General features: G+C 37.0%; 1 protein-coding gene across 1 annotated transcript; it reads right to left on the bottom strand.

Moving 5' to 3' along the window:
- Nucleotides 1–541: 541 nt before the first annotated feature.
- LOC112574910 lies at nucleotides 542–11,223 on the bottom strand. The gene is made up of 15 exons (XM_025256283.1): nucleotides 11,132–11,223; nucleotides 9,919–10,043; nucleotides 9,486–9,620; nucleotides 8,752–8,955; nucleotides 8,488–8,622; nucleotides 7,754–7,960; nucleotides 6,515–6,640; nucleotides 6,119–6,322; nucleotides 4,983–5,094; nucleotides 4,755–4,806; nucleotides 3,802–4,482; nucleotides 3,247–3,425; nucleotides 2,434–2,886; nucleotides 1,640–2,004; nucleotides 542–1,070 (listed from the first exon to the last, which is right to left on the bottom strand). The coding sequence occupies exons 2-15, from the start codon at nucleotides 10,025–10,027 to the stop codon at nucleotides 724–726; spliced, it is 3,309 nt and encodes a 1,102-aa protein (XP_025112068.1). The 5' UTR covers nucleotides 10,028–10,043; nucleotides 11,132–11,223; the 3' UTR covers nucleotides 542–723.
- Between the last annotated feature and the right edge of the window lie 1,036 nt (nucleotides 11,224–12,259).

The raw sequence follows: 12,259 nt of genomic DNA, 5'->3' as shown, positions 1-12,259 counted from the left end.
GATTGAATGAGGAGTCTGATGAGGAGTGAAGGTTTCGGGCAGGGACAGACAAGATTTCAGTAAAGTAATGGAGTGGAGGAGCCTTCAAAGAATACAGAGCATAGAGTTGAGAGCTTATTGTCAATTCTAGCTTTAACAGGTAACCAGTGAAGAGAGTGAAGAAGTGGTGTGATATGTTCCCATTTGTGAGTCTCGTAAACGCGGCGAGGAGCTGAGTTTTGGACTTTCTGAAGCTTGTGGATGAGGTACTGTGGAGAAGAAAGTTTGAGTAGTCTAGTTTAGACAGAACAAATAAGCACATGAGAATTTTGGTGGTTGAGATGAACAGAGTATGATGAACGGAGCTGACCAGAGCTAATAGTACGAAAAACGACAGGCGTGAGAAACATGTTCAACAAAAGACATGTCAGTAGACACTATATAACTTAACTAATCGACAATACACTTCCCTAAGAATCCGCATCGTTACCTACAAAAAAAGACAATTCTCTTTCGTGATGTATGCTGTAGAGGAGCATTTCATACCAAATAAACTAGACAATTATATATATACACTTTTATTGATATTAACATGAAAGTATTTCTAAAAATGAATTAAGTGAATACAAATCCTTATGTACGTCTATTACATACACACAAAGTATACACGCATTGGTTTTAAAATCAGTAAAAAATGTCTTTCAGATAGATGTATAGACACGGCGCCGGAAAGCTTTTACTTATTTAAAGTCCTTTTAACCAGATCAGCTGAGATGTTGAACTGGTGAGGCTTCGCAATCGTTTTAGGTCGACAGGCATCTTGTGTTTGTCCTTTCCTTTTTGTGCATTTCCTTCTACAAAGACCACGACTTTTCGTTTGATGCCGAACATGTTTTCGCCCTTACCTACCCACACTTCATTTTTGTTTGCCTTGAAAACTTTCTCACGGTTGTTTTCGTCTACCATTTCAACGCTTATTCCCGACTTCTTCAGCATATCACACAGGGCTGTCTCTTCGTCATTTTCGCACAGAATTAGGATGTCTTTACTGCACAGTTTGGGTTGTCCTTCTGTTCTTGGACTAAAACCAACTGTTACAAGAAAATAACAGAGAAGCAGATCAAATTAAGGCAGCAGTTTAAAGAATATTTGTGTTCCTGCCAACCACCGCTAGCTCGCACACACTACAAACATTCATAGTCATTCAGATCTACAAAAATATGATTTGAAGAATATTTAGGTAAAATACAAAGTTCGAAAGGTATGTTAATAAATTTAAATACATCTACACCAATTCATAACCATTTCAATAAAAAAGAATAATAACAGACACGGAAGACAGCATTGGTATTGAAGGTAAATGATTTGTGCTAAATAAAACATAAATATCTTTTCTGATATGTCATTATTCGTTATACCACTTTTTTTGCTTAATGCTATCTCATTTGTCAATATTTTTACATGACAAATAAAAGGTGAAAAATTTCCTTTAAGTCACGAACTTCCCCGTTAATCTCAGAAGCTTCTAATTGTCATTAACTTACGAGAAAAAAAAGAGCTAGTTCTAGAAATTTAGTACTTCATTTCTCCTGTTTCTGCAGAATATTAGCTTGAGTGTCCAATCAATTATACATAAACATTACAAAGATTTCGGGTATACCAGGTTTAATTATGCGAAGGGTTTGAAGAAATGTTATAACTTCGTTGGAACATGTCTTGCAGACGTGTGGATAGTCACCATTGTGACCTTCGCCATCATGGCAAATAACTTTTACTGGCGGACCGTCCGTTGGCGCTGTGGTTTTGCTCTCATACCGCCATGGGGCGACCGAATTGCCGGAAGCAAGTTTTGTAACATCTTCTTGTAGCAGGATTGAAGGCGGACAAGTAAAACTGTCTTTCAAGAAGTGAAGCTCACAGCATTGTGGTGCGATGTCTGGTAAACAACTGGCAGCCCATAAATGAAGTTGTGGGACTTTGTCAAGCAGACCATCAACAAAATCATTAAAATGGGATCTTTTAGCACTGCAAAAAAACCCAAAAAACCAAATAGTAATAATGATAATGATGATGTTGATGATGATGAAAATGGATATTTGTAATGCCCAGCGTCACAACCAAGATAGATCACACTCGCTGTGCAGACCAGTAATGATAAATAAACAGATACTGAACGGGGAAATAGGCACAGGCATATGACTTAAAGCAATGGATTGAGGTATCAAGGATATTGTGAGCAGTTGGCGCTGTACTTGATGGTTAGCATGACAGACAGTATTACAATAGAGTTAATGATAGTATTGCAGGGATAGAACTTTGTGAACAGATATTTTATAATGTCACAACCTTTGAATGCACTTCCGGATGTACCAATAAAACCACGACCACATTTAAGCGAACAGCGCTCGATACAGGATTAATACAAAGACAAAAATAAAAGGAATTAAACTTTACTTGTAAGCCTCATCAGCAATGATGTATATATGATCTTTCTTTGATAGCTTGAAAATTTTGTTGATCCTTTTCTTCATAATTTTTTTCTTGAAAGTGATCAGTTCACACGAGCCTGAAATTCGAGTTTCTTTGGAGGCCGTACACAGCTCTGTGTATATCATTTGATTTGCTGTATGACTCTTTCTCCCAGTGGACACCACGTGCACCTTGTGGCCCTCGGACATCCATCGTTTGCCTGTCAGCACAAGCATCTTCGTCTTCCCTGAAGCTGGCGGCCCCGAGAGGAAGACCCGAGGACTGTCTGTGTGTAGTGTCTGCCACTGCTGGGGCTGTAGTATTGGCTTGGTGAACAGCTCACCTGTCATCCACACCGAGTCTTCCAGTGTCTTGGGCAGGATGCCACTCTGATGATCCGGAACATTTAAAGACCAAATAGTTGCAGGTCCACAGAACCTAAATCGTTCACAGAAAAGGTTTCCTTAAGATTATTTACAAAAATCATGACAAATATAATGAATTCTGTGATAAAATTAACTAAATTATTTTATTAGAATATCTATTGAATTATAAGTGTTTTAGTAAAAGCGTTGAGAATGTTGATGTCGATATTAATCTTTTTTTTTACTTCGAACAGAAAACTTTTAAAATATTAAAATTTATACGAAAACATATTAATTGTCCACTTTGGTATCATGACTTCTGATAACAACTTGGTGAAATATAACCACGGTATCTCAATAAAAATAATTTTAAAATCATTATTTATTTTATTTTACCGGGGTTATTTATTGTCGTCTTTTTTAACACTTTTACCTGGTAACTATCGCAGGGTACTCTTCATCACTAGCGAGTGTTTTGTCACGCGACTCAGAAAATCGAGTGTTAAACCAGTCTTTAATCTTTCGGGTTCTATTTGAACCCCGCATATGATCACCACAGAGGCATTCGTTAAAAACATTATTTTCCGGAAATCTAAGACATTCCTTTAAAATCTGAAATATAAAACAGACCCCAATCAGACGTGACGATCTTGCCACAAATGAATTAAAGAATGAGTAATAAAGTTAAGTAAAAAAAAAGTAATAAAATGTTACATTAAAGAGATAGTAACAAATAAGTTATTTTTGTTTTAAAAAGAGACAATAATCTTTTTATAATTTTCCTTATCCAAAAATAAAATTTAAACTCACAGAAAAAACTTCACAAAAGTGTTTGCAAAATGTGAAGCTAAGGAAGAAATATGAATTTGAATTGTATTTCTTATGCAGAAATTGAATACTAGTAAATCAAACGCGCAGTATAATGTTCAGTACAAATTATTTTAAAAAACTGGTAAAAAATTAACTTAAGCACTTTTAGAACACTTACCTGTGCCACACCTTGGTTTTCATTAAGGATATTACCCAGAAGTTCTTCTGAAAGATTTGGCAAGACTAAGAGTTTTCGAACCTGCATTGGTTTGCTTTGGTGACTAATTAGATCGGACAGAAGATGTTGTAACAATTTCTCTGCCTCGTCTAGTTGTGTGCAGCCTTGTTTCAGCTCCTCGACCACCTTCTTCAGATTATCCTCTTCCTCTACCTCCTTATTTGGACTCCCACCAGAACATGTCTTCACCACCCCGACCACCAGCCCGTGCTTTCGATGAATGATAAGGATGTCAAAGTCTCCGTAGCGGTTGTCAGACTTCTTCAGTTTACCAGGCCTTGGCAGTTTGTGATCAGTGAACTCCTTCCTAGGATTAGCCAAGTACTTGTCGTAGTCAAACTGCGAAATGACAAACATCACTTCATTCCCGTGCTTTGCTAGATGGTGAAAACTTGTCAAGACCCGACCCATGGCCATGTCGTGCTTCACAGTTTGTCCATCGGGTGGCTTGGTGACGTACACGTCTTCTTCAGCAAAGGTCTTCACTTCATATGTGTTGTTGTTGAAGTACATCGAAGGTACAACGTAGGCTTTTGTTTCATACTCTGGATACGTTTTCCGGAATTCATTTGAAAGGTAAACCAAGAAGTTCTTCGTAATTACATCAACATCGTTTGTGGGCTGAAATAATTTGATACTTAAGTTTTTTTTCATGTCACATAAGAAAATGAAAGGTCTCTATGCTTCCGTTTATGTATTAATGTATTAAAAGTTTATACTGTTTGTCCAATTTAATTGTCTAATTTTATAACCTGGTCCACTTAAACATTACAAAGGTAGTTATAAATAAAACGACAATACTGGTATAAAACTTGAATCAAGCAATGGAAAAAAAACCAAGAAGAAGAAACCAAAGAAAAAAAAAGGAAAGAGAAGAAATGTCTAGTGCATACAGTTGGTATCATTGGATCCTCTTCGTCTGAAACGTTCTCTTCCGATTGTGTGCTGTAAGTAAGCAATAAAGAGAGCAGTATGATTTTAGCTATATATTTCAGCAAATAAGACGACCTTAAAGAGTTTATCTTGTTTGTAGTTACACTCTCAGGCACACAAGATATTAACACACACACACACGTGCACACACACACACACAGCTAAAAGGAGGGAATTGTTTTTCTCACCGCGATCTAAATTTCATGATGATGAACACGATGATCAATGTTACAGGAATCAACATGACTATAATTGCTCCGACAATCATACCGATGGAAGATTCGACTGGTGCGGAAGTAACTGAAGCAAAAAAATGATCGTTAGTTATATTCCGTAAGGACAATAAGTATGAGGACCTAGTATAACAAAGTAGTTGTTAGATCTTCATATTTTATTAAAGTACATTTTCAGTTCTGGAAGGCTGTTCGTTATCCGAAATGTTCTTTATCCGAAACAATTTTTTCCATAAGAAATAAAGGAAATAGATTTAATTGGTTCCCAGCCCCTGTTGACTCGCTAATATTTGAAAGTTACAGGCTATATATATATATAGGTATTTGTTTTAATGAGAACAGTTATAATGCAATATAAATGGAGTTAAATAAACATAAAAACATTAACGAAGGCATTTAAACATCAGAAAACTTGTCGTTTTGACGGCGTGGTTGGAAGCAGGTGTGGGGAGGAAGGCGTGGAATTACTGCTTTGATTCCCTCTCCATGAGCACACGTGACATTATAAAATCGGGGATGACTTCCCTTTTCTGTAGCTTTGAGGTTAAAGGACAAAACTTGTCCAGTGTCTGTTCCTTCTGTCTTTTTTGTAAAACTCTTCGGTAATACGACATCACATATCCGACAGACACACGCCACCTTCATACTTTGAAATCATTTCCTTTTTCAATTCCATTGTTGGCCGCTTCCTTTGTCATTACCTCACTACTATTAATTGCTCTTAATCTTCTTTGGAGCCATGATTGAGGATTATCTTATTAAAATAAAGCACAACAGTCACTAAATAAGAAGGATGCGCATAGATAAGGAATGACTGATCGTAACTGTGTCTCGAGCGCGAATGATGACATGCTGGTCGGTCACGTGTGGTTCACGTGGCTGTTCGTTATCCGAAATTTTGTTCGCTATCCGAGACAAACTTTTAACGAAATTTTTGTTGGTTATCCGAAATATTCGCTATCCGAGGGGTTCGCTAACCGAGGTTCCACTGTATATACTATTTCAAATAAAAAGAAATTTCTAGACAATGTGTGGCTTTTTTGTTTGATGTTTTCTTTTTAGTTTATATGCAATCAGTGAAAAAACAGTACCTGTCATTACAATGAAGTCGCAGGATTGAAAGTTTTCAAACTGAGAGCCTTGCAGGTGACAGACGTACGTCCCGTTGTGTTGGTGAGTAGCTCGGGGCACTTTGATTGTCAGACGATCAGTGACAGTGTTGTGAAATTCAAACCCCGGGGCTGTGGTGCAGGATAGTTTCTCGCTTACCCATGTGCAGCTCAGTACTTCAGTACCTTGGAAGAATTAGATGTGTATTATTTCTTAAATTATTGTTACTTTTTGAAGCGATTAAGTCTGAAAAGATATACAAATTAGAACTAAACGTTTTTTTTTACATGATTTGTTTACTCACTGTTTCAGGCATATTTTGTTACAGAAGTTAATATGATAGCGAAACAGGGCATAATCAATTGTATTTCTATTACTTGTGTTGCCTTGGCGAATCACTTTGATGTCCTTTCTCGTCACATTGACGTTAACGCTAAAGCTGCAGGCGAATGTTGCTGGCTCATTCTCTGTCACATTTAGATGATTGCAAGTTGATGTCTTTTCTGCAGCACATAGGCAGACACATTGTAACTATTTCTTTAATGCAAACAGCTCAAAATCCCAAACAAAAATACACAATACACAACAAATAAGATTTCCTCGGTTGTTAACAATCTGAATCAAGACAAGAGATGAATCAGGAGGTTCCATGCCAGCTATTACTGAATTCTTTGTTGCCGCGTAGAGGTGTTTTAGCATTCAATTTATTTTACTCTAATATGTGAGCACGGGGTTGAAATTCTAAATAGGTAGCAACAGTTTGGTCCAATCCAAGTAGAATCAGTTTAACACAAATAACAGATCTTTCAATCACAGTCGAGTAACCGATAGAAAGTCAAATAACTGATGTAAAATATGTTGGGAAAAATATTAAATATCTTGGGTATACTGTAGGTCCAGCTTACGTTGCATTTGGAGAGAAGCAATATTAAAGTCACTTCAAATTTAAAGAAGGAAAAGTTGATATTGCAAGATAATTTCTTAATTATACTTAAAATTCAACATAATTTATTCATGTATGCATATCATAGGTGACGATAGTGAGCTTTGAGTCCTCCGCACAATGACTTTTTTCTTAGAAACAAATGTTATAAAGATGACGAACAAGTATATATATATATACTTAATTGTAGTAGCCTCTTAATTAGATCTGACCTTTTGTGATGATTCCTAACGTAATATTTGTAAAAAAATTCTCAGTTGGACGAGGTCTTGACATATTTTTTGGCTGTTTATCCGTAATGTTAAAAAATGCAGCTGAATGGCGTTGGAGACCCGTTTAATCATGTCTGGTGAATAAACTGACACGGGATGATTGAAGATTATTTACACAGAAAAATATCAAGACCAATCAGAATCTATCTTTTTTCAATATCTTTTGTTTAATTTATTGAGTATAAAAGGTTCCATACATCACAGGTTACAGATAAGCTTTCTCGATGGAAGACCTGAGACAACGAATTATCGTAGTTCATTAAGGGATAAGGCTTTGGTCTAGATCGTTGTAGGTTTGCTTGTGTCTCTTGTTTTAATGAGTTGGCACTCTCGTATTATACACATTTTGGCATAACAAATATACGAATGACAGACTTTCAGTGAATTCATAAACTAGTTACCTTTTTCAAGCATAAAGGAACAGTCTTCATACGTAGAGCCCTCGGCATGACAACGATATGTTCCCTCGTGATTCTCTAGCGCTTGGTTGATCCTGATGGTCAGGTGAGAAGCTGAAGTGTGGGAGATCACTTTCTTGTCGAACACATAGCCGGAGACTGTGTCACAGGTGAGACTTTCTCCTTGCCAGGTGCATTTTATCACGGTGGCTGGGTTCAAGTCAGATTTAAATTAACGGGTGGCAGTGCAATATACATGATGTAAATCAAAGAAGCCAACATTTCACGAAACATTCAAATTAGAGTTTTTTTCAGCCACAACATTTACATAATTATTTGGGCAAGTTATGCCGTTTGTTGTCTGTATGTATGTGTTCTCATTAGTGAATGTTTTGACGATTAGCAAGATGTAGTAATATATAAAATAGGATCGGAATATACTAGGTGGAAGCTGAGCAATTTGAGTACATGACTTACAATTATCAAATATTATTTTACTCTCTATATATAATTAAATCATTATTAATGGGTTTTGTTGCAATTGGTTTGATAAATCGTGCAACATTTCTAAGACTTCCACCTAAAAATACATACGACATGTCAAACTAGTATCACCAGGGCTAAAGATTATAATTCACATGTCAGATTTTCTGCTTAAAACTAAAAATATTTTGTTAATGTGGCAAAGTGTTAACACCATGACTTGATAATATAACAATAATACTAGAGCTACTTACTTTCAGCACCTTGACTGGAGTGATGACTGACGGTAAAGCCAGTTCGAGTTTTGCTGAGGTCCCCAGGAAAATAACATGTCAGCGCAGCTTGTGACTTCGGTTTGACAGATGGTATCTCGCAGGCCGATTTTCCACCTAAAGAATAATGATGATCATCATTTTCCCTATTGGGGCATCTACAAATGAATGTCTCGAGAATAGTTAGTTAACGAGAAGTACTGGATGTTTACAACTGTTCGTGAAAGCATTTAAAACATTTCTCACCTAGCTGGACACTAAGCTCACAGGTCTTAATGGAGTCCGGTCCATAGCTAGCGAGTTGACATGCATACACGGCGATTTGTGGTGCTGAAACTCGTGGAATGTCAAGCCTGACAGTGTTGGAACTGATCTGTTTGTTGTATTGGTATCCTGGGGCAACAAAACAGTCAACATTTCCCGACAGCCACCAGCAGTCCAGGACGGCATCTTGAGAGAAACACATGTCTTGTGTAAATTGTAAAGGAAGAGATGATAAAACAATATTTATACGTTCAGTACATCTAGTATTTCTAATACCTGTCTTAAAGTGTTTTCAATCCAGTCTTTAACTCAGACTGAAAAAAATACTACTGGTAAGAAGTTTTCTAGAGGAGCAGTGCACAGCATCTATTGTAATGCCTCACGTGACGCCGGTGTTTTTGATGCCACAATTATCTTATAATTGATGCCAAATCGTTTTAAAATGCCCTTTCCTCATTCACACGTGTAGAACATTAAACATTCTATTTTATTGTAAACATGATTATTACTGTTTATTGCTAATCATGCAAAAATATCTTCACAAAACATCAATTAATGCAAAAAAATTAGTTTTAGCTTATATAAAGCATTAGCATCCTACACAGAAGGGATATAAAAAGAGAGAAAAAATAATTACATACACATTAACACCGGGACATTGTCTTCAAAAGAAGCGAGATAAAAGGCAAATAGATGAGAGAAATGTGTAAGCTCACCTGGGTTTCCCTTTTCCAGATAGCGATAAATAGTGAAGTCCCTCTTCGTACTCGCAACTTCTTCAGGAAAAGTACACGTCAGCGAGGTGCTTACATTTAGTTTGACAGTATCAGCATTGCACGTTATTAGACTCCCTGTATGTTAGAAAAATACATTAATATGGCTTTGTTATTGCTAGTAACAATATATCGATACAACAAAAAGTGCTACTACCTCTCTCTCTCTCACACACAATCAACAGAACACATCGTGATGATGATGATGATGATGATGATGATGATGATGATGATGATGATGTGCACTAGCCTTATTAAAAAATGAACACCCAAGCCACCCCCAACCCCCAATAATGAACATCATCAATCTCCATACTTGTATTGCTGTAATATGCATTTGCAATATTACTAAGTAAATGTAATACGAGTTACTGACCTTGCGCGGATACTGTTGCATACGATGAGATGTAAAGACTCCAGACTAAGACAGATACGAGGCCGTGGGACTGAAGATAACGACTACTTGATACCAAGCCTCCTTCCATTGCAGCAGATGTCAACCTGAAATAACGACTTCACACTCAAGTAGACGGCGAAGAGATGTTGCCTCATTGACACAACCTATAATGATATCTAGATATTTTTATAGGCAGATGTTATGAGAAATCACACGCTGTAAATAATATTCCAGCTTGACTTATTCCTGCGTCTAAGCCTGTTAAAACCGATTTGTTAAAACATGGTTTTTTAAAAAGTTAAAACATCTTAAATTATAGCTCAGCAGTTTCAACTTTAGTATGCGACTCTGATCTTATCAGTTTTGCTAAGAGAAGTTGCTGCTGGGTGATATCAAACGTGCACCATGAGTATCTGATAATAGACACATAAAGTAAAAGAATTACAAGTGGAGGCTGGAAGGGAACCTTGGATAATCGTTATCGGTTATCTTTTGATAGGTCAACAAAACCTTCCTGATAAAAGAGCAGAGGTAACAACGAATGCATAAATAAGTAGTAAATTAAGCAAACAAAAGTGCGTGAAATTAAATAAACAATTTCCAGAATAGCCAATCAATAACAGTTATCTAAATTCTGATATATTACTAGCTTAGCTGACTTAAGTATACAGCTAACAGTTATCAGTGTCTTAACTGAGTGCTACGCGTTATCTAGCCAGCGGTTAGCAGTCTGCTAGACACTCGTGTACACCCCTCTCCTGTTCTAATCTCACCGGGAGGCTTGCTCGTATGACCTTCTATGAATCCCAGTGTCACACACCTCCCGTAGCTTCTATCTCTCTTGATCGCTGCATTGTTATCGCTCCACACATTGTTATAATGGAGCGACTGACACAACTACTTGTTAACTACACGAGTGTTAATGTCGTCGACGACAACTAGCGAGAGGAGACCACCATACTAGAAATTGCTATCTGCGATAGGTGTATTAATAATATAAAACTATATGCATAATTTTTACGTATAAAAATCAAAAATAGTTCCCACATATCTATATATACATCACTATAAAACAAAGAAAGTACAGTACTGTATTATGCAAGAAAATTAACTGTGCCCTGTAAGCTGTTGTGGTCTTGTTCATAGTAATCAAAAGAATGTATTACATGTCAATACTTGAGTGAAATATTACCTGCACGGTGTCTCATCCAACGGTGACCTGTTCTGCTTAGGTAAAACCAGTCGTCGTGTCAGCCAGGCGGATGTTGCTTTGATTATATCACATCAACAACACAAATAATGTTTACAGCATTGAGCTCCACACCAGACAGCCACAAGACATTTCTCATAAACTAAAGGGTGAAAATGTCTGCCATCAGTTTTTCAGAAACAACCTCGTGACCCACCAGGCTGCAGCCTCTAGTTATCTAGTCTACGAAAAGATGAGTAGAATCTATTTTTAGCCATCAATGGGTTTTTTTTTTCTTTTAACCTTGAGGTGCACTGCCTGCACAGTTGCGCAAGTACTGCCATCAGCATGACAGTTATGACATGACATGTCTGTCTAGCTAAACTGCCATTGGCTTGTCAGTGTGTTGTCTGTACAACACACTCACAGCACACAGTGGGTCGTTTATTATTCACTAATACTCCTGTCCTTGACCTTTTATCGGAAATTCCCTTTCGTGTAGTTTCAAAATATAAACAAGAAAATGGGCTTGTCATTTGCCGTTAGTGCTTAGTGCATGAGCGAGACAAAGATTAATTTATTCCTCTATGTCGAGGAACAACAATTATTTGAGAAAAGTCTGTTGTAGTAACAAAATTATCAAGGCATGATTTATTTTATTTGGGTGTCGTGCACTTTTCATTGTTGGTTAAATGCCACATAAACACTAATAGACATCGCATTATTGCTCAGTGGTGCATAGAGAACAGCTAAAGATATACCCTAGTCACATCCTCAAAGGACGAATTCGTAAACAATTCACTAACTTACCACTTAAGGAGGAAAGCTTTTAAATGTTGTATCAAGTTAAAACCTGTCCTACTGATTGAACTCTACAAAGCATGGTAGTGGGATTTATACTTGGTGTTTACCGTTTGTTATAGAACTTGTTTTAATGTATAATAGAGGTAGCAAACTTTATTCTGAAATTCATTTACCAGAGCACCTCTACTGCATTCCAAGGTACATGAAATAGGAATACAGGGAAGGTTAATTGAAGCATACAGAGAGGGGAGGAGTGGATTGTCAACTTGGATATACGCTGTCAGGTCGTCTTAACCTCGCAATACATACACGAGACTACATCCTCAT

Source organism: Pomacea canaliculata, linkage group LG11, assembly GCF_003073045.1.
Source record: "Pomacea canaliculata isolate SZHN2017 linkage group LG11, ASM307304v1, whole genome shotgun sequence".
Taxonomy (NCBI): domain Eukaryota; kingdom Metazoa; phylum Mollusca; class Gastropoda; order Architaenioglossa; family Ampullariidae; genus Pomacea; species Pomacea canaliculata.
This window is presented reverse-complemented; position numbering and strand designations above follow the sequence as displayed.

Excerpts from the sequence above, each read along its gene's own strand:
- LOC112574910 (XM_025256283.1), bottom strand. The coding sequence starts at position 10,027 with ATGGAAGGAGGCTTGGTATCAAGTAGTCGTTATCTTCAGTCCCACGGC. Across the intron at positions 6,323-6,514 it reads GATTCGCCAAGGCAACACAA|GTACTGAAGTACTGAGCTGC; the intron begins GTAATAGAAATA and ends AATTCTTCCAAG. Across the intron at positions 3,426-3,801 it reads AAAACCAAGGTGTGGCACAG|ATTTTAAAGGAATGTCTTAG; the intron begins GTAAGTGTTCTA and ends TTTATATTTCAG.